Below are 25,239 nucleotides of genomic sequence, written 5' to 3'. Positions count from 1 at the left end.
AGGGAGAGAGAGAAACATCCATGATGAGAGAGACTCATGGACCGGCTGCCTCCTGCACGCCCCACACTGGGGCTCAAGCCTGCAACCCGGGCATGTGCCCTTGACCGGGAATCGAACCCTGACCTCCTGGTTCATAGGTGGACGCTCAACCCCTGAGCCAGGCCAGGCCAGCGTGAAACCCCTTCAGGAGGTGCCCTGTGCGCAGTCCTGACGCGGTCCCCCCTGGAGGCTGGTGGGAAGCGGTGTCGAGGGGCACGGGCCCCCAAAGACGGGGTGGGCTCTGTCCCGGAGGGCTCAGGCTCAGGCTCCAGCCCCTGGTGAGGAGTGCGGGGACCCTAGCCCGCTGCTTTGACACAGGACCCGCACGCCAAGCGTTCGCTGCTGCCAGCCCCTCCTGTGAAAATGTCCAGGCCCCAGCGGAAAGCCTGTGTCACAGGGACAGTGCGGGCTGGGGATGAGGGCCCGGTGCCAGCCTGGGCACACCCGGCCGGCCGGCGGCCTCCCACCACCCCCGCATTTTGTCTCCATCCACTGATTCATGCTAACATCTGGCCCCAGGGTGGCAATAGCATATATTTTTCTTCATAGTTTTTTTTTCCTCTCTATATTTTTAAATATGTTTTTATTGATTTTTTAGAGCGAGAAAGGAAGGGAGCTGGAGAGAGAGATAGAAACATGGATGATGAGAGAGAATCATGGATCGGCTGCCTCCTGCACACCCTTCAGTGGGGATCGAGCCCGCAACCCGGGCCTGTGCCCTGACCGGGAATCGAACCAGCAACCTCTTGGTGCATGGGTCGATGCTCAACCCACCGAGCCGCCGGGGCCAGGCCTGCCTGCAGGTTTCTCACTCGGATGTAGGTCTTGTCAAAATCCAGCCCCGAGCAATGCGGCCCTGAGGGTACGTGGGGGTTCTTTCTTGGGGGGACCCAGGTGCTAGGTGGACCCCAGAGGGCTGTGGCTCTGAGGGACCTGGGATGGGGTGGGGGCGTCTGCTGAGTCACACTGGTGCTTCTGCCCTGCCCGCGGGAGCCAGCACGCTCTCCGGCGCGCCCCGTTCTGCCGATAATGGGACACAGATGTTCCTCGTCTGCAGGCTCCGGCGCCTCCTCGGGCAGACGCTGCCTCCCCCGCCCACCTCCACCCTCCCCGGGGGCTGGGACTGAGCTGGGAGGGTGTGTGCCCCCCATGTTGGGGGGAACTCCAGGGCCCATTGTTCTCGGAGGAAGAAAGTGCCACCTGTGGTATTTCCCAGCCCCCCAAGTCCCTCTAGCTTTTATTTGATTTTATTAGTTTTCATCCTCACCCGAGGATATTTCCCCCGTTGATTTTTAGAGAGAGGGAAAGACAGAAATACCGATGTGAGGGAAACGCATCGATTGGCTGCCTCCTGCACGCCCCACACGGGGTATTGAGCAACCCTGCCTGGGAATCGAACCCTGACCTCCTGGTTCCTAGGTCAATGCTCAACCGCTAAGACTGTGGTCTGCAGACTGCGGCTCGCAAGCCACATGCGGCTCTTTGGCCCCTTGAGTGTGGCTCTTCCTAAGCCTTAGGAGGACCCTAATTAAGTGAATAACAATGTACCTACCTATATACTTTTAAGTTTAAAAAATTTGGCTCTCAAAAGAAACTTCAATCGTTGTACTGTTGGTATTTGGCTCTGTGGACTAATGAGTGTGCCGACCACTTCGGCTAAGCCAACGCCGGCCGGGCTAGTGACCATCCTTTTAGAACTTACGGCCAACTGGGAGGGACAAGAGGCAGTGTCTGCCCCACATGCAATAGCTGAGTTCTGCTGAGCTTAGAAGACGAAGGCGCTGAGCAGGTGGAGATGCTGAAAGGAGGGGGAGATGGCGTGTTTCTGAGAGGCCAGGTCCTGATGCCACCTCAGTGGGATCCTGGGAGATGGTCCCATTCTCCTCTGAACCAGGAGGGAATCGGATGCATGACAAACTACCCTCCCCACCCCTCCACGGCTTCTCCCTCCGCCCAACCAGACGGGACCCAGCCACACCGTCCGGGCCTTCAGGGTCCCAGTTAGAGCAGGAAGCCCAGAGCACAGGGCCGGGCAGCCAGGCAGGGCCAGGGCGACGGTGGAGGTCCCCCCCCTGGCTGGCGGGCATCCCCGCCCGGAGCCCGGAACGCAGGCCTCCAGACTCTGAATCCAAGGCAATTTCTGCAAAGTGATCCGGCATTTGCTTCCTGTGGTTCGGTCGCCTAACTGGAGGGTGGTTTTTCCTCTTCTGACACTGAGCAGACAAACTACAGTGATGAGAGAGCATCAACCGTACGCCGCCTTCCACCCACGGGGAGGGGCCGTTCAGGTCCAGGGGAGTCTCTCTCTTTCTCCCCCCCTCCTCCCTCTCTTTCTGCCTCCCTCCTCCCTCTTCCTTTACCCCTTCTCTCCCCCAGCCCCGCCCCTTTCAGGAGGGCAGGCTGGCGCTGGGAAAGTGCCCCAGGCAGGCAGGGCATCGGTAGCCAGCACCGCCTGCTGCCAATTCACAGCTGCCGAGCCCACGAGGCCTTCACACTGGCTCTTGGCAGGCGGCCCCGGCTCTCGGGATAATGGCGCTTTGTTAGCACAGAGGAGCCAGCGTGTGAACTGGGCTGGCACGGTGACCCCGGCAGCCCTGGCAGCCAGGCCACGAGCTCTGGTGCCTTGGAGCTCGGCACCAGACCCAGGTGCTTAGACCAAACCCCCACGGGCATCTGTTCAGGCCCAGGTCCAGCTGGGCAATTGAAGGTAAATCGACTGAATACAGGGGTCCCACTAAACGTCCGCGTAGCCCAGCCAGCGTGGCTCAGTGGTGAGCGTCGACCTAGGAACCAGGAGGTCACCGTTGGATTCCCAGTCAGGGCACAGGCCCAGGTGGCAGGCTCGATTCCCAGTGTGGGGCGTGCGGGAGGCAGTTGCTCCATGATTCTCTCTCATCATTGATGTTTCTCTCCCTCTTCCTCTCCCTTCCTCCGAAATCAATTAAAAATACATATATATATATATATTTTAAAATATATTTTATTGATTATTTACAGAGAGGAAGGGAGAGGAATAGAGAGCCAGAAACATCAATGAGAGAGAAACATCGATCAGCTGCCTCCTGCACACCCCCTACTGGGGATGTGCCCGCAACCAAGGTACATGCCCTTGACCGGAATCGAACCTGGGACCTTTGAGTCCGCAGGCCGACGCTCTATCCACTGAGCCAAACCGGTCAGGGCAAAAAATATATATATTTTTAAAAGCCCACGTGGTTGTTTAACGTTTGACTATCACCCCTGCCGTCAGGGAGGGAGCGTAAGCTGCCTCGATATAGACATATTTCCACCCAGCCCAGCCGATGTCTCTATTACTAAAACATGGAAAATTAATAGACAGACGAGCCCGCTTAGACCTGCGCAAGCTCAGCTCAAATTGCGTTTTGTTGAATGGATGGCAGGCGCCCTCCGTCAGCACTCAGGCCCCGAGAAAGAGGAGTGAGAACAACCGCTAACCTTGAGCCCCAGGAGCGAACACACACACACACACACACACACACACACACACACATCATCATCATCATCATCATCATCATTTTGATGAATTTAACAAAAACTAGTCGCCAAAGTGGACACAGACTAATTGCGTGTTATTTCCCTACTTATTTCTTCCTCTCAAATCTCTACCTCTGTCTCTCGTCTCACAGATCATGTACTTTTTGTTTTTCGGTTAACCCTCACCCAGGGATGTTTTTTCCGTTGGTTTTTAGAGAGAGTGGCGAGAAGGATGGGAGGGAGGGGGAGAGGGAGGGGAGAGAAACATCGCTGTGAGAGAGACATATCCCTCGTTTGCCTCCTGCAACTGAGGAATGTGCCCTTGACAGGACTTGAACCCGGGACCCTTCAGTGTGCGGGCCGATGCTCTATCCACGGAGCCAAACCGGCCAGGGCCTGAGCCTATATCTTGTCACTGATTTCTCATGATTCCCAGTTGGGCGGGATTTCCTGCTCAGGGTCAGGGGAGACGGAGCCCGGCTCCTCCCCACCGAGGCGACGAGGAAGGTCATGGGGTCTGGGCCGGGTCTGGACCCCTGGGGAGAAGAGCTTTGCACACAGGGACTGTCCGGACTGGACAAGGCCATTGTAGTCGCCAGCTCCCGGAGGCGGCGGCAGGGCGTCTCCCATTGCTCCAGTCACACCAGTGACCCCCAGAACCCGCTGCTGTCTGCCCCAGTAAGGAAACACCCCGACGCTGGAGACCGCTTCTCCTCCCAGGCCACACCCACATGTATCAAACCAATGTTCTCTACAGGATATTCATCTGGTGTATATTTTGATTGATTTCAGAGAGGAAGGGAGAGGGAGAGATAGAAGCATCCATGATGAGAGAGAATCATGGATCCGCTGCCTCCTGCACGCCACGCACTGGGGATCCAGCCCGCCACCCAGGCGTGTGCCCTGACCGGGAATCGAGCCGTGACCTCCTGGACCCGGGCGTCAGGCACCGGTGGTGGCACCGCCACCCAGGGCAGTGGTGTCGCAGAGAAGCAGCATAGAATCGGACAGCGCAGCGAGGCCACTTCAGGCTTCCCAGATCAGGCGGCGTGGGGGCCCTGGGGGCGGAGAGGGTGCGGGGGGAGGGGGGGTCCGACCCCAAATGGACCAGCTGCGCCACCTTGGGGAAGCCTCAGATGTTCATTGTCAGGTTGATGAACTGGGAAGAAAGAGGAGAGACGAGAGAGAGAGAGAGAGAGAGAGAGAGAGAGAGAGAGAGAGAGAGAGAGAGAGATGAGGGCCGGTGAGCCCTCCATCCACCTCCCCACCGGCCTCAGGAGTGGCCCGTTGGCTCAGGCCCCCGAGCTCTGCCCTCTGGTCATCCTGCCTGCAGACACGGACGTCTGCCTCGACGGGCAACATGCAAGAACGTCGGTTTTCGGGGCTTTGCATGCCCCAGAGGCCCTGGTGCCTGAGTCAGCTCAGGTCCATGTGGATGGAGCCTTTGAGGTCCAGACGCTCAGCGGCTTTGAAGGGTAGGACCCTGTTGCTGCCACTAGTCACCCTGCATTTCTAACCGCCTCCCCTAGGTGGCGCCCACGCCGCTGGCTGAGGGACCACGCTGGGCAGCTGGGAGGGGCCGATCCACGCCTCCTGGCCTCTTCCAAGCCTCGGACCCCCTTCATGCCCTTCCCTCCATCATCAGCCCATGTCACTGGTAAAAGTTGTCCATTTCTCAGGGTTTTTGAGGAGTTTGCACGCGTGCATACCTTCCTACGTGCGCACGTACGCGCGCACAGACACACACACACACACACACACACACACGCCAGGAATCACGAGACCCCTGGGATGACATGAGCAAGGGGGGCGTGAGCAAGCCGGAGCCTGGCAGGCAGGCTGAGGAGCCCACGTGGCCGAAGGAAGAGAAGGAGAAGAAGGCGGGGCTTGCTAGCTCGCTCTGTTCCGGGGGACGAATCTCTCTATGCCTCAGTTTCCACGTCTGCAAAATGGGTAGGCTATTCGCCCTTAGCTCGGAGGACTGTTGCAACAATCATGCGGACTGCTAAGGGCACGGGACATAAACAGAGTAGCATGTGCGTTGCTGTTTTGCCCCAAAGCTAAACGTTTAACCCTCCCCATGCCATCATGCAAACGTTTATGGAGCGTGTCGACCGTGGGCCCGGCCCTGGCTGGGTCCCCGAGCGGGAGGTCTGGGTGGGCCTCACCTCGTTTATGTTGAGATGAATGAACTCCTTGTTCTTCGTGCTGAGAGCCTGGAACACGCCTGATGGGAGAGAGACCAGAGAAAGGAAAGGCATCCTTGCGGGGTCGGGTCCTTCACAGGCTGAGTGCACCGCCCCTACCCCCAAGCCTGCAGGGGAGCTGCTCCCCTGGCGGCGAGCACGGGTATTACACAGGCCTGACTTGGGGGCCCGCTGATGGGATTTCTTTCTCTCAAGGGGTTGGATGGAGGACGCCTCCTGGATTCAGGTGACTCTGGCCTTCGCCAACGGGTGGCACCGTGTTGTCATCGACAATATCCAGCCGATCTCCTGATCCTAGCTGTTTGGGGGCCAAGACCCCTGGCAACCCGTGCCCCTCCCCCAGGGTGAAAGTGCAGGCACGTGGGGTTTTGGGTGAGTCTTGAAAGCCTGAGTCCCTTATGAGAGGGGAGCCCTTGGGTGCTCCCAGGCGGGGGAGGAGCCGGGTGCTCCGTCTCTCAAGCACCCAAGAGAGTGGCTGTGCTCTCGGCCTCTGTTTCCCTCTTCGTCCCCGTGGTCCAGCCGGTCGCCCTGGCTGCCCCGACAGCCCCCTGGGACCTCGAGAAACAGGACAGAAGGCCCGGCCGGCCCGGCTCGGTGGCTGAGCGTTGACCTACGGACCAGGAGGTCCCGGTCTTGGCCCCACTTTTAGGCAGGTTTGCCTGTCCCTGGTCCCGGGAGGAGGAGGCGCGGGGACACCGGGCACTCACGGCTGGCGTTCTCCAGCCGGACCAGGCAGTTGAGGAAGTCGTCGAAGCCCAGCTGCAGGTCCTGGTCGGCGTAGCGGAGCACCACCAGCTGCAGGAGCGGGCGGCTCAGCTGGAAGCCTGCGGGGCGGGCAGGAGACGGGCTGAGGCCCGAGGGCTGGCCGCTGAGGGAGCGGCTGACGGAGCTCCCAGACCCGGGCTGAACGCAGTGGGCGGGGTGTGTGCGTGTCTGCGTGTGTGTGTCTGTGTGCGTGTGCGTGTGTGTCTGTATCTGTGTGTCTGTGTGTGTGCGTGTGTGTCTGTGTGTGTCTGTGTGTGTGTCTCTGTGTGTGTCTGTGTGTGTCTGTGTGTGTCTGTGTGTCTCTCTGTGTGTGCGCATGTGTGTGTGCGTGTGTGTGTGTCTGTGTGCGTGTGTGTCTGTGTGCGTGTGTGTCTGTGTGTCTGTGTGTGTCTGTGTGTGTCTGTGTGTCTGTGTGTGTCTGTGTGTGTGTCTGTGTCTGTGTGTCTGTGTGTGTCTGTCTGTGTGTGTCTCTGTGTCTGTGTGTCTGTGTGTGTGTCTGTGTGCGTCTGTGTGTCTGTGTGTGTGTCTGTATGTCTGTGTGTGTCTGTGTGTGTGTCTGTGTCTGTGTGTGTGTCTGTATGTCTGTGTGTGTCTGTGTGTCTGTGTGTGCGTCTGTGTGTCTGTGTGCGTCTGTGTGTCTGTGTGTGTGTCTGTATGTCTGTGTGCGTCTGTGTGTCTGTGTGTGTGTCTGTGTGCGTCTGTGTGTCTGTGTGTCTGTGTGTGTCTGTATGTCTGTGTGTGTCTGTGTGTCTGTGTCTGTGTGTGTGCCTGTGTGTCTCTGTGTGTGTCTGTGTGTCTGTGTGTGTGTGTCTGTGTGCATCTGTGTGTGTGCCTGTGTGTGTGTGCCTGTGTGTCTGTGTGCGTCTGTGTGTCTGTGTGTGTGTCTGTGTGTGTGTCTGTGTGTGCGTCTGTGTGTCTGTGTGTGTCTGTGTGCGTCTGTGTGTGTGTCTCTGTGTGTGTGTCTGTATGTCTGTGTGTGTCTGTGTGTCTGTATCTGTGTGTCTGTGTGTGTGTCTGTGTCTGTGTGTGTGTCTGTGTGTGTGTGTCTGTATGTCTGTGTGCGTCTGTGTGTGTGTGTCTCTGTGTGTCTGTGTGTGCGTCTATGTGTCTGTGTGTGTGAAGAGCTGCCCGCCCAGCATGGCTCGGTGGTCAGGGTTCTGTTCAATTCCAGGTCAGGGCAACTCTGTGTGCACTGGGGGGGTGCGGGGGGGGGGTGCAGGTGAAGGCACAGTTGTCCCTCCAGAGTTCAATGAGCTCATGGTCTTAGTTTTGTTTTTTTTAAGATGTATTTTTACTGATTTCAGAGAGAGGAAGGGAGAGGGAGAGAGAGAGAGAAACATCAAAGATGAGAGAGAATCATGGATCGGCTGCCTCCTGCACGCCCCACACTGGGGATCGAGCCCGCAACCCGGGCAAATGTCCTGACCGGGAATCGAACCGGGACCTCCTGGTTCATAGGTCGATGCTCAACCCCTGAGCCACGCCGGCCGGACCTGTGCCCTGAGGAAGCTTCAACCCAGGAGGTCAGAGACCAGCCCCCTCCTAGGGTGTAAGATGCAGGTGCCACCCCCACGGTCCCTGGCTGTCCCCCCTCCACCAGCCCCTGCCCCCCCGTCAGCCCGCACCCACACGCCAGGCCCCCGCTCACCTGCGGCTCTCAGGGCCGTCCGCAGCTCGTAGGAGGACATGGTGCCGGACTTGTCGGCATCGAACCGAAGGAAAAGGTTCTGGGAGGGGGGACACAGGCCGTGAGGACCACAGGGCCCCCGACGGCGCCTTTGGTAGCACTAACGGGGCCGGGGAAGGGCGATTCCTTACAAGAGCGGGAGGCAGCGGCTGGGGGGCCTCCAGAGGAAGGCGGCCCTGCTTCTCCCTTGTCATTTGGGCAGCTGCACTGAGCTGCTGCTTTAACCCCGGAAGCAAGTGCTGGGGTCCCATCCTGGGTCCCTGCTTTGCCCTCTGAGCACAAACCCCCAGCCGGCTGCATCCCGGCCTTTTAAAACCCCCTCTGGCCCGGCCAGCGTGGCTCAGTGGGTGAGTGCCGACCTGTGAACCAGGAGGTCACGGTTCGATTCCCGGTCGGGGCTCATGCCCAGGTTGCGGGCTCCATCCCCAGTGTGGGGTGTGCAGGAGGCAGCCGATCCATGATTCTCTCTCACCATTGATGTTTCTCTCCCTCTCCCTCTCCCTTCCTCTCTGAAACCATAAAAATGTATTAAAAATATAGAGCCCCCTCTGCTATGGGCTTGCAGGGCCCCTGGAGGCCACGCGTGCCCCAGGGTACATACCATCCACGTCTTCAGTTTCTCCCAGAACACTTTGAATTCATCGAACTCCAGCTTCCCGTTGCCACTGGTCTGTGCCAAGCACGTGAAGGAAAACGCAAGTGTGTTTCCCCTGGGGCCCCTCGGGGGACCTCCCGCCTGGGGCTACAGTGGGGAGGGGCAGTGGGCTGGCGAGGGTGGCCTGGGGGGCACAGATTCTCGGCTTCGAGGGAAATGGTTTCTATCTCTCGCTCCCTCTCCCTACCTCTCTGAAATCAATGAATATATATATATATATATATATATATATATATATATATATATATTTTTTTTTTTTTAAAGAAAAAAGACCGCCCTGCAGGTACGGGCCGCCTTCTAGGAAGGTCTGCCCCGTACAGGGAGCTTAGCGTCTGCTCCTGTCCGCGCTGGGGAGGATACATCCATTAGAGAAATAATGTTCTTACAGGAAATCAGGCTCAGCTTCTCGAATCGAATGCCCTTTTCTGAAACCACACAGAGAGCAGGACTCAGGCCGCCCCCCGACAGAACGCCCGCTGCCGTCTCCCGGAGCCCGGCCGCGGGGTCAGCTCTGGGGCCGGGGCCGGGGCCGGGGCAACGTGCTCCCCCTCCGAGGAGGCTGCTGGGCGAGGTTGGCATGGTCTTGCGGGAGGAACGTTTGTAAAAGATGGAAAAAGCCTTCAAAACGGAACCATCCTTTCAGCCATTGATTCTAGGTTTAAGAATCACAAGGAAAGTGTTACCAATACGGACTTTTCTCATCGCCCTGGCTGGTGTGGCTCAGGGGATAGAGCGTCGGCCTGGAGACTGAAGGGTCCCGGGTTAGATTCCCGGTCAAGGGCACATGCCTGAGTGATGAGCTCGATCCCCAGGAGGGGGCGTGCAGGGGGCCGCCGATCCACGATTCTCTCTCTCATCATTGATGTTTCTCTCTCTCTCACTCTCCCTCTCTGAAATCAATATATATATAAAGATTTTTCTCACCAGGTTCTTTACGGTGGCAAACATTTAGAAATGCGGCACTAAGTCATGCCCACGTGATAGATTATTGCAGAGCAGCAGCCTGTGGCTCCGAGCAGCAGGGCCCGGAGCCGTCCCAGGCCCCTCCTGGGAGCCCAGGCCCTGATAGGGGTAGGTGGGGGGAGCACTCACTCTTGCTCAGCACAGCATTTAACACATACTCCAGCTCCTCTGCGGTCACCTCCATGTCCTGTGAAAGCGGAGACGGTGGCTTTTCAATCAGGGGACCGGGGACAGGGACAGGGACAGCCCAGGGCCCCCAACAAGCAGGCTGAGTGACAGAGAGAGTGGGAGTGGGGGCAAAGGGACAGGCCCTTTTCTTCCCCCGGGCCCCAGGCAGAGCCCTGGTGCGAAGGGACAACGTGCTGATAAGTGTTAGCAATTGAACCGCGGCCCCATCGCCGGTGGTGCAGGAGGGGCGGTGGGTGGGGGGGCCGTCTGCGGGGCTCTCGGGGACCAGGGCTGGTCTCACTGTGCCCCGCTAGGCCTGGGCACCATGCCTGGGCATCACACCTGGGCATCACTCTGGGAAGTAGAGGTGACCAACGTCCCTGTTGCTGTGTCCCTGGGTTGGGGGCATCACAGACACCCAGGCCTGGGCAGCCCCAGCCACACCTCACCTCCCCGGCGACGCGTTCAAACAGGGCCCTGAACTGCTGCTCCTCCTCCGTCTCCTGGTCCCGCGGCGTCGGCTTCGGGGGCTGGAAACGAACCAGAGGAACTCGCATTGGGGCCACACAAAGGACGCTTGGCATTTGCTTTCCCATAGAAGCAGCAGGAGCCTAGCTGGTGTGGCTCAGTGGTTGGGCCTCAATCTAGGAACCAGGAGGTCACGGTTCGATTCCTGGTCAGGGCACATGCCCAGGTTTCGGGCTCGATCCCCAGTGGGGGGCGTGCAGGAGGCAGCCGACCCATGATTCTCTCTCATCATGGATGTTTCTCTCTCTCTTTCCCTCTCCCTTCCTCTCTGAAATCAATAAAAAAATAAATATTTTTTAAAAGGCAGAGTCCTCTTCTCCAGGAGCTTAGGATCAATAGAGTCAATGCAATTCAGTGGTTTCAGTCTATTTTATTTTATTTTTAATATATATCTGTATTGATTTCAGAGAGGAAGGGAGAGGGAGAAATGGAAACATCCATGATGAGAGAGAATCATGGATCGGCTGCCTCCTGCACGCCCCCCACTGGGGATGGAGCCCGCAACCCAGGCCTGTGCCCTGAGCGGGAATCGAACCGTGACCTCCTGGTTCCTAGGTCCACGCGGAACCACTGACCACAGGTAACCCTTCCCTGAACTTCGAGTTTTATGTGACGCTTTGCTGACAAGCACCGGCTCCAGTCCCGGCCCCCACGGCGACGCGGGCAAGGCTCACCTCCGGAAGGTCGATGTCCACGTGTCCATCCAGGTCCCTGGGGAGGCAGGAAACACGTTTTAACGGCTGGTTTGAAGCAGGGCGGAGCAGAACTCAAACGGAACTGTTTTCTGCTTTGCGGATGGGTTAAGTACTCCCCAGTCCCGGCCGGCATGGCTCAGTGGTTGAGCATCGACCTCTGAACCAGGAGCTCACGGTTCGATTCCCGGTCAGGGCATATGCCCAGTGTGGGGCGTGCAGGAGGCAGCGGATCCATGATTCTCTCTCGTCATTGATGTTTCTCTCTCTCTCTCTGTCTCCCTCTCCCTTCCTCTCTGAAATAAGAAAAGAACGCCCTCTGCCCGTTTCGCGGGTGTGCCATGGGAAAGGGGAGAATTGGGTTGTTTGAGGTCCCATGGTCGCCCGGGGTTCCTGAGCCTGGGACTCACCGGCTGATGGTTTTCTTGTCTGAAAAGATCCTCAGGCAGAAATCGGCCTCCTGGTGCGGCTCGAAGGTGCTGGGGATGAGGATGTAGTCCCCGGGGGGCAGCTGGAACCGGTCGGACACTTCCCGCAGGTTGATGAAGCTCTTGCTCCGGGCCTGGGAGGCGTGGTACCGGAAGAAGTCCTTGTCCAGGTGGTCCTCCTTCCCGGGGCACTGCGGTGGGAGAGGCAAGGCTGCTGGTTTCCATTAATTGCTGTTCTTATTTTTAAATCCTCACCTGGGGATATTTCCCCATTGATTTCTTAGAGGGAGTGAGAGAGAGAGAGGGAAAGACACAGAGAGAGAGAAACATTGATGGGAGAGAAACACACCGATGGGTGGCCTCCTGCACGAGCCCAACCAGGGCCCGGGCCGGGGAGGAGCCTGCAACGGAGGTACGTGCCCTTGACCGGAATCGAACCCGGGACCCTTCGGTCCGCAGGCCGACGCTCTATCCACTGAGCCACACCAGCCAGGGCGGTTTTCACTCTTTGGACCCAGTTTGGGGCCTGGCCATTGCGTCTCAGGCCGGGGCCCGGGAGGAACGGAGAACCAAGAAGCCGTACTGTGAACGCAGACGCGGCGGCTCGCACCCACCTGGTAGATGGCGTAGCCGATGGTCAGCACGTTGGCGCCGAACCGCTTGAGTTTCCTGCGATCTTTCTGCATCAGGGCCACGAGCAGCGTGCACGCCTCCTGCCCGGCGTCCTTCTCCGTCAGGGACAGTCTGATCTGCGGGTTGGTCCAGAAGGTGTCTGCGTGGCGAAGAGGTGGGTTGCTTCTCCTCCTTTTAAAAACCATGAAGGACACACATGCACACGCACACACACACACATATGCATATGCGCACACACCGCACATGCGTGCACACGCATGTGCACATACATATGCACACACCGTGCATGCGCATGCACACGCACGCACGCGCACATGCACGCGCACACATGCATATGCACACACATACCGCACATGTGTGCACACACATGCATATGCACACATCGTACATGCGCATGCACACGTACATGCACACACACACGTGCATATGCACACACACCGCACATGTGTGCACACACATGCATATGCACACACCGTACGTGCGCACGCACACACATACATGCATATGCACACACCGTACATACGCATGCACACACACGCACACACACATGCAGGACTGTGTGTGTTGTGTTTTCTGTCCCTCGTATTGGAAAACACCCGGTGGTAGAACAAGGGCGCTCCCCGAGCAGTTCTTGCCCAGCTTCCTGCCAGGTGGCCCCTCGCCCTCCTTCCCCAACTGTCCCTGAGACCCCACAGTCTGACCCCACGGTTCAGGCTTCCTCTAGGGCCCTGGCCCTGATCCACGATGTCCCCGGGTTGGTCTGGGCACTCGGGGATGACGAGAGTGGCAGGCAGACTACGAACCCAGGAAGTTGCGGCAGCCACCGGCCGTGGAGCCCCGCACCCAGCTGCCCTGGTGCACCGTCACCTCCCACTTGTGCGGTGCGTCCTCCTCCAGGGCGTCCGGCGTGAGGTTGCAGATCTCGACTTTGTCGAAGTGGGCCTTAAAGTCGCTAAAGGCCATCCTGTGACAGAGCGGGGGGCACAGTGCGTGGGCGGAGGTGGGGATGACGCGACTCACCCATCCATCCATCCATCCATTCACTCATTCATTCATCCATTCATTCATTCATTCATTCTCTCGTTCATTCCTTTATTCATTCACTGGTTCATTCACTCACTTATTCACTCATTACTGGCTGCCTCTCGGGAGGGTGCCTGCCTCTCGCGATACTGGCTCTGTCTACGCTTTCAGATGCTCTCAGGGTAACTGCCTTTAGGCTCTCTGTCCTCAAGATGGGCATGGAGGGAGGGGACCCCGTGAGCACCAGTCCTGCCCCCCCATCTTCAAATTCACCCCCAAACTCCGGGTGGGCTCTCAGAGGAAGGGATTCTGGAGAGAGAAGCTCCACCCCACGCTCTCGACTCCTAGAGATGGGCTGAGCTCCCCCAAAACAGAACAGACTGAGCCGTCTGCCAACCTGGGTGCACATGAGGGGAGGGGTTGAGACAGAGGGACTGGATTTACAATAAACAAATGAAAGGAGGGGAAATAAGTAAATGAGTAAGTGAAGGGATAAATGAATACGCCAAAGACGGGGAAAGAACTGCCTAAGTCAGTGACGGTGTGCCCCTTGCCCCTGAGGCCGGCACAGAAATGGGGAGGAGGCGCCGGTACCAGAACTCCCCGTCCTCCAGGGCCGCGTGGCTCAGGCGCTGCTGCTCGGTGGGGCCCACGGCGCGCCACTCGGGGGAGCTAGGAGCAAACACGGCTGCGTCAGGTGGCGGGCCCCTCCCTGGGGAGCCGTGTGTGCCACGCGGAGGGGAGGGGTCCTGGTCAGTGAGAGCTCCCTGGGCCCGGCGATGTGCCAGGGCCTGGGACCGGCGGGCAGGTGCACGTCCCCTCCCGGCAGCCAGCGGGAAAGGCCCTCAGGACCTCGGACACGCTGCCCCGCCAGCCTGGCCCGTGTGCCGTGACGGCTGAGGGGGGGACCCGCCAGAGAGACGGGGCGGACTGACCTGTCGCTCCAGGCACCGTTCCACTCCACCTGCCCCCACGGGTTGCGGACCCTGATGAGCGCCGTTTTCCGGCCTCGGACGTGGACCTGGAAGATAAACGCGCCGGGAAATGGGAAATGACAGAGTCCTCGCGCTCCCCACCTGGCCTGCCGGACCACCAGCCTCTTGGCTACGACACGCTAATGACACGCTAACAACACGCTAACGACACATCAAATCTCATCTGTGCTGTGCTGGCCCCTGGGGACTCGTTCCTGCTGCACCCAGCGGCCAGCGCTACCCACGATGTTACGCGACCCCCACCCCCCACCCCCAGGGCAGTGACGCTGAGTCTGTGAATGAGGTAGAATCATGGTGAACAGGCCATTAGTCCACACGAGTCTGCAAAGGAGTGGGCTTCTCTCCAGACGGGGGGCTGCCCTTGAACTTGAAGGACACCGTCTCTGAAATGCCTGAAAGTGGCTTTATTCTTTTTTAAAAAAATATGTATTCACTGGTTTCAGAGAGGAAGGGAGAAGGAGAGAGAGATAGAAACATTAATAATGAGAGAGAATCATGGATCGGCTGCCTCCTGCACGCCCCCGACTGGCGATCGAGCCCGCAACCCGGGCATGTGCCCTTGGAGGGAATCGAACCCGGGACCCCTCTGCAAGGCACTAAGTTAGCACAGGGGACCGGCATCGTTGAGTCTGTCCCTGCACCCGCCCACCCGCCCGCCCGCAGGGGCTCATGTCACCCACCTGGTCAATCCCCGTCACAGTGTAGGCGTGACCCTTAATAAGGCCGAAGGGCGTCCGGGCTTCTGATTCCGCAGAATTTTTTATCTGAAACACGACAGGGCAGCAGCGTGGGACCCATGGTGCGAGTCAAGCCGGAGCCTGGACTCCCCGGCCGGACCCAGCTCCGTGCCCGGCCCAGCCGCTCCTGTCCCCGAGGTGAGGGCTCTGGGTCCAGGACACGTGAAACGGGGACACAGGACGCCCGAGGGCGGCGAGTGGCGACATTCGCCAGGTCCCAGCCTCTGCCGGGCCAGGAAACCCCCACCCCCAGCTCGGGCTCTCACGGTCAGTTTACTCTCCTGCCTCCAAACAGAACAACTTGACCGTCCCCATCACGCGGGAGCACGAACTTGAACCAGATCGCATGCACCTAACGGGCAGCGAGGAGCACATGGCAGCCTCACAGGCCAGCCTGTGCCACACGCTGGGAGACGCAGGGGGGACGAACACTCGTTAGCAAAGAATAAGTTCCCACAGGAAACAGGAAACTTGAGTAGCTCTCAAAAACACACGGGGTGCAATGCCATGTGTGTGCTTGTATCAAAATAAGGAAATTATTTGCCCAGCAGGCGGGGCTCAGTGGTTGAGCATCGACCTACGAACCAGGAGGTCGAGGTTCGATTCCCGGTCGGGGCACAGGCCCGGGTTGTGGGCTCCATCCCCAGTGTGGGGCGTGCAGGAGGCAGCCGATCCATGATTCTCTCGTCATTGATATTTCTATCTCTCTCTCCCTCTCCCTTCCTCTCTCTGAAATCAATCAGAATATATTAAAAAGGAAATTACTTTAAATGCTGTTATATTTCTTCTATCGACTGACATGTTTTTGCACGATACATGATGCGAAGACAGCAAGTTTTGAAAAGGTATTCGCGGTAAGGTGCGAGTTAGGGAAACCACGCCAGCCGACCTGTGTGTGCATATATGTGCATGTCCGTTTGTATGAGGGAGGGAGGGCTGTGCCGGGCACATGCCAGGCAGCACGGGGCTGGCCTGAGGGAGGCAGACAGATACGTGCCTTCAGGTACCTCAGGATCCATCTGCCTGACACAGCAAGTATGTCTTCCCTTTGTCATTTGAAAAACATTAAACAGCCCTGGCCGGTTTGGCTCAGGGGATAGAGCATCGGCCTGCGGACCGAAGGGTCCCGAGTTCGATTCTGGCCAAGGGCACGTACCTTAGTTATAGGTCCCCCAATCTGGGTTGGGGTGCAAGCAGGAGGCAACCAATCGATGTGCCTCCCTCACATCGATGTTTCTCTCTCTGTCTTTCCCTCTCTCTCCCACTCTCTCTCAACATCAATGGGAAAATATCCTCGGGTGAGGATGAACAAGCAAAACAACACCCCAAAACCTTAAACAAAGGCTTTTGCTTTAATTAAAGTAAATGAACATTTAATTAGAACGAGTACCCCCTCCCCCGCTGCAAGTCCTGTTCCTCGTGGGTGTGGCCAGGCACCTGGCCCCGACCTCTGACCTCAGTGCAGTGTCCTGGACGGGGAGCGACTTACATCGATGGAGCAGCCCACCAGGGAGCCCCTTTGCAGCGCCTTCTCCAGGATCTCATAGAAGTTCTCGGGCGCCTCCTTGGTGGCGAAGGTCTCGGCCACGCCCCCCGTGAAGTCCTCCATGGCCTCGATGGCGCTGCCCCCCTTCAGCGCCTCGTAGCTCCCGTTCAGCCTGGAAGGGCAAGGGCAGCGTGGAGCCCAGCAGGACCAGCTGTTCCCAGCACATCAGCATCGCCCTCTGCCCACCCTCCCAGCCCCTCCCGAGGCCAGATTCCTGACGCAGGGAGAGCAAGGGGAGGGCCTCACTGTGCCTGGGGTTGCAGAACGGCTCCGGCCTCTCCATTTGCACCTCCAGCCCTGACTGCGCCCCCAGCAGGTGGGCCCGGGACCCACACCGGGGACCCAGAGCTGAGTCTCCCTGCTCCATAGAAGGGGCAGGAGAAGGCCCGGGAGGGGGCGGCCCCGGGAGGGGTGGCTGGCAGGGAGGGGGCGGCACTCACTTGGCGTAGGCCTTCTCCAGCAGGGCGCTCCAGAACTCGTTGTGGTCGGCCGAGTGCAGGAAGATCAGCCGGTCCCTGAAGGTGGGCAGCCGGTCATCGACCACCACGTCCAGCCACTCGCTGTGCTGCCAGAACTGCGGGCGGTGGGGACGGACGGACGGAAGGACGGACGTCGGGGTGAGTCCCACGGCAGGGCCAGCCCACGGCCGACGCTCATCACTTTGCTTTTCCTCCGTCCGACCGAACTGCCCCAGGCCCACCTGCTTGGCCAGGGCACAGGCCCGGGTTGTGGGTTCGATCCCCGGTGTGGGGCGTGCAGGAGGCAGCCGGTCCATGATTCTCTCTCATCATGGATGTTTCTCTCCTCTCTCCCTCTCCCTTCCTCTCTGAAATCAATAAAAATATATTTAAAAAAAAAAAAAAAGAATTTCCGAAAGTCAAAGCCCTTCACACGGACCTTTACTGTAGATTTGTCAAAACGTCCCTGCAAGTTTTTTTTCTCTCTCTCTCCTTTAATCCTCCCCCGAGGACATGGTCAGAGAGAGGAAGGGACAGAGAGCAAAACACCGATGTGAGAGAGAAACATCGATCTGTCGCCTTCACGTGCCCCGACCGGGGGTGGAGCCTGAAACCTGGGCCTGGGCCCTGATGGGGGTCGGTAAGGTTTTGGGGGACAGGATGATGCTCGGCGACCTGAGCCGCTCGGCTGGGCATCACCGCAAGTCTTGCTGCCTCGTCTGCGAGGATTCACCGCGCCGGCCCTCGCCGCCTGTCCGGGGCACAGTGTGGACTCGGCCGCCACACGGGTGACAGAGCGCGGCTGGGTGGGGGGGGAGGCCGGGGGGTGCTGCTGCCCAGGCAGGGGCTGTCCCCGCAGCTGGAGGCGTCACTCAGAGAGGCAAGCGCAGGGCTCACCTGGAAGTGGAATATCCCGGCGTAACCGGGCCCGAAGCTCTGATCCTGCGGCACCACCCTCGCCAGCGCTTTCTGGTTGAGCGTGAGGGCGGCGATGGCCGCCAGCAGCCAGCAGTCGCCTGCAGAACAGAAGTCGGGGATCGTGGTTTCCGTTACCATTCACAGCAGATGGGGACACTCTATGCGGGAGAGGGGGGCGTTCCGGATGTGGGCACGTCCTCTCAGCATTGAGAATGGACAGCCCGGCCGGCGTGGCTCAGTGGGTTGAGCATCTACCTGTGAACCGGGAGGTCGGGGTTCGATTCTGGTCAAGGGCACACGCCTGGGTTGCGGGCTCGATCCCCGGTGTGGGGCGTGCTGGAGGCAGCTGATCCATGATTCTCTCTCATCATGGATGTTTCTATCTCTCTCCCCCTCTCCCTTCCTCTCTGAAATCAATAAAAATATATTAAAAAAACAAACAAACAAAAATGAAATCAAATATCAGTGTTTTCGGTGTCATTCCAGACCCCCCCATTGCAGCCATGGGCCCCCAACCCCAAACACTTCCACCCCAGGGAGCAAGAGTCCTGGGCTCCCACCAACGGAGCAGCTGGGCGGGCTGGGGCATGAGGGACAGAGGAGCAGAGGTGGAGCAGGGATGGCCCCCAACCCCAGAGGTCCCGCTGCCCCCCACCCCGCCCCGCTGGCCGCCATGGGCCGTCCGTCTCATCTGCCACCCCTGCTCCCTCTGCTCCCACTCACCGAGCTCCCCCTGGCAGATGTCCGTCCTGGTGGCCCCTCCGAGGATGAATGCTGGGTCCTCCACTATCTCCTGGAAGAGTGAGATGTTCTCTGAAAACAGAACTACGCCCCGACTCCTCTACACCCACAGCTTAAGGAATCGTCGTATCGAAGGGCACACCCAGAAAGCTCATGGGCGTTCTGTCAAGACCCTCCCCTGAGACCTTTCCTACGATTCCCGCCAAACCGAGGTACAAAGCCTCAAGGTGAAGGTCACACGTGTACTCTCTGTGAGCCCGCTCTCTGCGTCTCTGCTCTCTTTCTCCTACACTCTACACGGCCCCACGGGACTGACAACCAGGGGGCAACGGCCGCTCGTCCCGGGCTTGCTCCCCGAATCTGTCTCTAAACCCCCCTCTTCTCCGACTTTCACTCTCTTATTGCCTTTCTCTCTTCTTCTGCCTTAAGCCCTCCCTTCGCTTCACTGTCTCCAGCTTTTGTCAACATACTCGCAAAATCACTGGGACTCGTGTGGTAAAATCTTTCCTGCACGAAGTGAGGAACCCACACGCTACAGGCCAGCCCAAGGCAGACAGGCATGGTGCACGCAGGCTGCCAGGAGGTCATGGCCACGTGCATGGTGTATGCAGGCTGCCAGGAGGAGATGGCCATGTGCATGGTGTATGCAGGCTGCCAGGAGGTCATGGCCATGTGCATGGTGCACGCAGGCTGCCAGGAGGTCATGGCCACGTGCATGGTGTATGCAGGCTGCCAGGAGGACATGGCCATGCGCATGGTGTATGCAGGCTGCCAGGAGGTCATGGCTATGTGCATGGTGTATGCAGGCTGCCAGGAGGTCATGGCCATGTGCATGGTGTATGCAGGCTGCCAGGAGGTCATGGCCATGTGCATGGTGTATGCAGGCTGCCAGGAGGTCATGGCCATGTGCATGGTGTATGCAGGCTGCCAGGAGGTCATGGCCATGTGCATGGTGTATGCAGGCTGCCAGGAGGTCATGGCCATGTGCATGGTGTATGCAGGCTGCCAGGAGGTCATGGCCATGTGCATGGTGTATGCAGGCTGCCAGGGGCCAGCAGGGGAAGAGAGGGTGAGGGCCATGCCTTTGGGGACCAGCTGTCCGGGGAGCAGGCTGAGAAGGCTGAGAAGCGGGGAGGGAATTGCATGGAAGAAAGCAGATGGTTTCAGGCAGATGGGGAGTCAGGGAGAAAACCCCAAGAATGTCGGGCTGGTGGGCTGGCCCCCTCAGACTGGGAGACCCCATCCCAGACCAGCTCCAACTCACTCAGACCCACAGCCCCTGCCACGAGGCCTGATGCAGCCCACACCCACTGGGAGAGCCTGTCACTCCTCCCCCTCCCACACCAGGCCCCCAGAACATCCGCCTCACTGACTCTTGCCCCGGGCTCCCTGGAGGGCCAGGCTGGCTGTCCCCCACCCTGCGACGTCCCCCTGACTTGTCTGATTCCGGCTTCCACTCCCCGCCCCCGAGCTCAGCTGTGTTTGACAAGAGGGTGGCGCTGGGAGACACCCTGCCCTGCGGTCTCACGGGGCAGGACACGCGCCACAGATGTGCTGAGCAGGAATGCAGATGCCCTTGAGCCACAGGGGCCTGGGGGGCACTGGAAACTGACCATTTCCCTGCCGCCCCCACTGCCCCCACACCCGGGACCTGAGCTCCGTCCTGCAAACGGCACCCCGGTCCCCACCCCACACCTTGTCCCCGGTCCCCCAGTCTGTAAGGGATGATGCAAAGCCCTGAGCCTCCCCCACCCCCACTCCCGGGTAGGAAACCGTGTCTGGGGATGAGCTGTGTGTGTCGAGCTTTGATCTCGGAGAAATTCCAGGTTTGACCAAGAGAAGGTGAGCTGAAGGCTGCACCTTACACTTGAAGCTGGGGTGGAGGTGGAATACAAGGGTGTATTCCCTCCCCCCTCCCCCTCCCCCCTCCCCCATTCCCCCCCACCCCTCCCCCTCCTCCTCCCCCCTCCCTTGTGGGAAGAAGCAGGTGTTGGTTTACAGATGCAGGCGGGCGTCCCCCCACTGCAGGGACCCTCCCAGCTCCAGGGCACCCCGTGAGCTGGCTGACCCTGGCATGGGGCCACACCACCACCCACAGCTCCCCCGCCCAGTTCTGCCCCTCCCCTCCCGCAGGTGCTGATCCTAAGGGCACCCCCACAGGCTGATTTTGTCTGGGGATCACAGAGAAAGTGGACTAGCCCGGCCGGTGTGGCTCAGTGGTTGAGCGTCGACCTAGGAACCAGGAGGCCACGGTTTGATTCCCAGTCGGGGCACAGGCCTGGATTGCGGGCTCCATCCCCAGTGTGGGGCGTGCAGGAGGCAGCTGGTCCATGATTCCCTCTCATCATGGATGTCTCTCTCTCTCTCCCGCTCCCTTCCTCTCTGACATCAATAAAAACATATTTTAAAAAAAGAGAGAGAGAAGGCGGCCCAGTTGTCAGAGGGTGGCTGTCAGATGGGGGGTGGCATTTTCTGCCTGAAGGACAGAGGCAGCGGCAGCCGCAGGGGAGAGCTGCCCGAGGCGGGCGCACCCCGTGCCGGCTCAGCCAGCAGCCACACTGCGCGCTTTCGCGGTGGTGAGCTGTCCCCACACCATCGGGAGGCAGCCTGGCAGTGAGCGCAGTGGCCTGGGGCCAGCCTTGCCCTGCCCTGCCCTAGCCATGGGCTGCATTAGGCTCTGGGCTCTGGGCTCTTAGGTAGATGGGAGAGAGGATAATGCCCCCCTCTCAGGGTTGTTGGAGATGAAGCGATAGAATCCTGGCTAACAGGAAATGGTGCCCAGGCCATAGTAACCATTGGCTGTTGCCATGGTGACCACTGGCAGTTGCCATAGTGACCCTTGGCTGTTGCCATGGTAGCTGTGGGCGGTTTCCATCTTAAAGGTTGGCTGTTGCCATGGTAACCATTGGCTGTTGCCATCTTTGAACTGTGCCAGATGGTGCATGCAGCTGAGGGCGCAGTGGGGTTCGGGACAAAGGGGCTCCTGCTCCCAGGACACGTTCTGAGGCAGCGTGCGGCGGCTGCACAGGGAAGGTGCTGAAATAGAGGCGCCAGGTGCCCGGGGTGAGGAGGCTCCGCGGGGAGGCCAGGAGCTGGAGTCCGAGTTTCCCAGAGAGAAGGGCCTCCCAGGCCAACGGGGCATGCGGGCTGGAGGGGACGGGTGCTGTGTGAGGAGGGGGCAGGGGGCGCGAGGGCAGCAGGGGTGGGGGAGCCCTGCCTCATCCCAGGCTCTGCTGAGCCCCGGAGGGCGCTGGGCCGGTGGCAGGAGCCCTGGGGTAGGGGGCGTAGATCAGGCAGGAGGCAGGGAGACCAGTTAGGACGGGGGGAAGCTACTGGGATTCCTCAGAAGGAAGGCTCAGCCCTCCCAGGGCAGCCTTGCCGGCTCAGGGAGACGCCAGAGAACTGGGAGCAGCTGGCACAGTATTCGGCAGGATGGCGTGTCGGAGAGCACATGCACACACGGACACACATGCACATGCACACAAGTACAAAGCGCACACACACATGCACACAAGTACAAAGTACACGCACGCACACATATATGTATGCACATGAAAATATATACACATGCACTTGCACACATGCACTTGTACACAAATACAAAGTACACGTGCACACACGTGCACACAAGTACAAAGTACACGTGCGCACACATGCACACATATATGTATGCACACGAAAATATATACACATGCACTTGCACACATGCACTTGCACACAAATACAAAGTACACGTGCACACACATACGTATGCACATGAAAATATGCACACACGCACAAATACAAAATACACACCCATGTACACACCTACACACGCACACATACATATATGTTTTCACATGCAAACACACACGTGCACATCCATACATGCACACAGGAAAGAGCAGTACAGAGCTTACACCATGTTGATGGTGTGTGTGCACTTTGGGCCGGGCCCTGAGAGCCCGGAGGTTTTTGTGTGAAACAGCGACCTGACTGGAACGTGGGGAGATCAGGAGGCTCCGCTGTAAGACGAGACTCAGAGCTGAGGACGGAGACGGTGCTGACGGTGCCAGGAAGCGTCAGTGAGAGCAGCCGCCACTCACTGAACACGCCTGTGCGCTGGGCTTTGGGTCCACATTGGTCCTTCCTGACCCACCTACCAGGTGAGAAGGCTGAGGCTCGGGAGTGAAGTGCCGGAACCAAGTCTCAGGACACGTGAGTGGGACCCACGCTGAGGTCTCAGCTTCAGGGCCAGCGCTCTTTGTCCCTCCTCCTCGCCCACGGCGACCTGTCCCCACGGGAGCCGCTCCCAGGCCAGTACCCACCCTGAGGGAATGAGCCGGCGCTGCCCGGACAGAGGTCGGCCCTGACTAATCAGCCTGGCAAATATTGACTCCCGGGCACCAGCTGGCTGCCCTCGGGACCTTGCGGCTGCTGGGCGGGGTGGCACCGATGCAGGCTCCCTTCGGGCACCAAGACTCCTGGTTGGGAGAGAACCTGCTTCATGGCTTCCCTCCATCATGCCTGTCCTGGGCACCTGCCGGAGTGCCCACCCCACTGAGCACCCAGGAAAGAGTGGCCAGAAGCCACTGGGCACTCCCCATGGGTCACCTCAGCGTTGGTGCCCACGGGGGGCTCTGAACGGCCACCCACCATCTCGCAGGTTCACCCTCGATGTGTCCCCTGAGTCTTGTCCTGGAGAAAGCTCTGGCCCCCCCTTGCTCACCGCCTCCTGAGCTTGGGTGGGAGGCAGAGAGCTGGGGGGGCGGAGGGCGCAGCCAGGGGCCCTGGGTACCAGCCCCAGCGTTCCCACCTGCTGATGCGTGTCCCTGCACGTCACTCTGTCAGGGGCAGACATAGAACAGTGGGGGCCCGCAGCCATGATAAGAAATATTCTTGCTGCTCTGTTATCCCGGACGGGTCTGTGCTGATAGAGGAAGCGCGTCCTGCCCTGGCTGGGAGCCCTACGCCTGGGGTCACGGGCGCTCCCATCGGAATGCGGTCCGTCCCCCTGTCCCGAGAGCTGCCCACCGTCATCGAAAGACTGACAGCCTCGCGGCCGACACAACCTAGTCCCGGAGGCACCCGGCCTCTACGTACAACCCGCAGCCCCTACGGCCTGTGACCTGGTCCCAGGGTGCCTGGCGGCGCCCGCTCTGCGACCCCCTCCCAGCCCGCAGGACCGGTAACCTGTAAGGATTCTCCCGTGCGTCCTGTCCCATGCCTGTCACTCCCACCTCCCCACGTCACCCTGTCCTTCTCCCCCATATAGGCAGCTGGCTGATGGGGGGCGGGGGGCAGAGCAGATGTTTGTGGGTGCCCTGCCGCTCTCCACGCTGCCGGCAGGACTGGAATCAACGCTCATCTAGGACTCAGCCCCGTCTCTGCTGAACTGGCTCAAGTCGTGACCGGCAGCCCCGACCCCTTGGCTGCCCGGTTACAGCTCCTGCCCTCACAGCGACTGCGCAGGAGCCACAGCAGGTGAGCCAGTCGGGGGCGGGCACCCCCTCCAGCTCCTCCTCTCCTTGCTGCCCCCTCCCAGGAGTGCCCCCCTCTACCCCCCGCCCCCGGCTGCACTCACCCCTGGCCGCTTCCACACGAAGGGGATCTGGGGCCTCTCACTGTAGAAGAGAGAGGAGTCGGTGGCGGGGAAGTCGGGGTCCTCAAACAGGACCCCCTTCTGCAGGCACTCCCGCCGCAGCTGCTCGAAGCTCTGGCCGGAGGAGTGGGTGCCGCGGGCGTCCCCGGGAGTGGGGTGCCCCTGGGGCCCCGGGGCCCGGGGGAGGTAAGGCATGGCTGCTCCTCGGGCAGCAGACTCGGGCCAGCGAGAAGCGAGTGCCAGGCAGGACGGAGCCACTCAGGGCACCGAGCCCAGGCCCTGGGGCTCTGCCTCTTTGCCTGGGATCCTCCCTGCCCGAGGGAGGTGGGACACACCCGGATGGCAAACGCCAGGGAGGGCCCTCTGCCCTCTGGGCTCCTGCGGACCCACAGGGAGTGTGAGGCCGGCCAGAGCCAAGCAGGGGCAGGACCCTCTCTCTAAAGCACTGGGGAGACCCACTGGGGTCGGGAGCGGGGGGCATGGCTTTCTGGGGAGAGAGCAGGAACCCACACTGGGCCCACAGGCGGCGGCCAGGGCCGGTTTGCTCAGGACGAGGGCGTGTCCTGAGTGGGAGAAGGGCGGTTTTGCCGGGGAAGGGGGCTTAGGAACAGTATATGTCATTAAGGAACCGTATATAGAACTGCCGTCCCTATGGTCTGCACGACGGGGCCAGAGCTGGCTCACGGGGCCCTGGGTACCAGCCCCTGCGTCCCCACCTGCTGATGCGTGTCCCTGCATGCCACTCTGTCCGGGGCAGACATAGAACCGTGGGGACCCGCGGCCATGGTCAGAAATATTCATGCTGCTCTGTTATCCGTGACAAGGGCCTCCTCGTTTTTATTTAGAGGAGGGGTGGCAAATTGTTTCTGTAAAGAGCCAGATATTTGTGTTGATTTCAGAGAAGAAGAAGAAGAAGAAGAAGAGAGAGAGAGAGAGAGAGAGAGAGAGAGAGAGAGAGACATGATGAGAGAATCATGGAT

General features: G+C 59.6%; 1 protein-coding gene and 1 long non-coding RNA gene across 4 annotated transcripts; one reads left to right on the top strand and one right to left on the bottom strand.

The window, feature by feature from the left end:
* Positions 1-4,585: 4,585 nt before the first annotated feature.
* Positions 4,586-25,150, bottom strand: CAPN9 (calpain 9). Of its 3 annotated transcripts, XM_081114306.1 has the most exons (20): positions 24,242-25,150; positions 18,661-18,730; positions 17,917-18,035; positions 17,002-17,135; positions 16,505-16,673; positions 14,959-15,042; positions 14,219-14,304; positions 13,878-13,955; positions 13,064-13,224; positions 12,242-12,399; positions 11,610-11,818; positions 11,182-11,218; positions 10,429-10,509; positions 9,941-9,998; positions 9,209-9,273; positions 8,795-8,863; positions 8,155-8,233; positions 6,449-6,565; positions 5,703-5,761; positions 4,586-4,693 (listed from the first exon to the last, which is right to left on the bottom strand). In XM_081114306.1, exons 1-20 carry the CDS (start codon positions 24,452-24,454, stop codon positions 4,667-4,669), a joined length of 2,073 nt encoding a protein of 690 aa, XP_080970432.1. In that variant the 5' UTR covers positions 24,455-25,150; the 3' UTR covers positions 4,586-4,666. The 3 variants fall into 3 exon arrangements, with proteins under 3 accessions (XP_080970432.1, XP_080970433.1, XP_080970434.1); XM_081114307.1 differs by lacking the exon at positions 13,878-13,955; XM_081114308.1 differs by lacking the exons at positions 17,917-18,035; positions 18,661-18,730.
* LOC308535433 lies at positions 21,613-24,141 on the top strand. The gene is made up of 3 exons (XR_013997262.1): positions 21,613-21,741; positions 22,646-22,823; positions 23,933-24,141. It is a non-coding gene; the product is annotated as an uncharacterized lncRNA (long non-coding RNA).
* Positions 25,151-25,239: the final 89 nt, after the last annotated feature.

This window comes from Myotis nattereri (genome assembly GCF_964212035.1).
Source record: "Myotis nattereri genome assembly, chromosome: 20".
Taxonomy (NCBI): Eukaryota; Metazoa; Chordata; class Mammalia; order Chiroptera; family Vespertilionidae; genus Myotis; species Myotis nattereri.
Note: the sequence above shows the minus strand (reverse complement) of the source record. Positions and strands in the feature narration are given on the sequence as shown.

Excerpts from the sequence above, each read along its gene's own strand:
- CAPN9 (XM_081114306.1), bottom strand. The coding sequence starts at position 24,454 with ATGCCTTACCTCCCCCGGGCCCCGGGGCCCCAGGGGCACCCCACTCCC. Across the intron at positions 12,400-13,063 it reads TGGCTGCCGCAACTTCCTGG|ACACCTTCTGGACCAACCCG; the intron begins GTTCGTAGTCTG and ends TTCGCCACGCAG. Across the intron at positions 11,219-11,609 it reads GACAAGAAAACCATCAGCCG|GGACCTGGATGGACACGTGG; the intron begins GTGAGTCCCAGG and ends CTGCCTCCCCAG.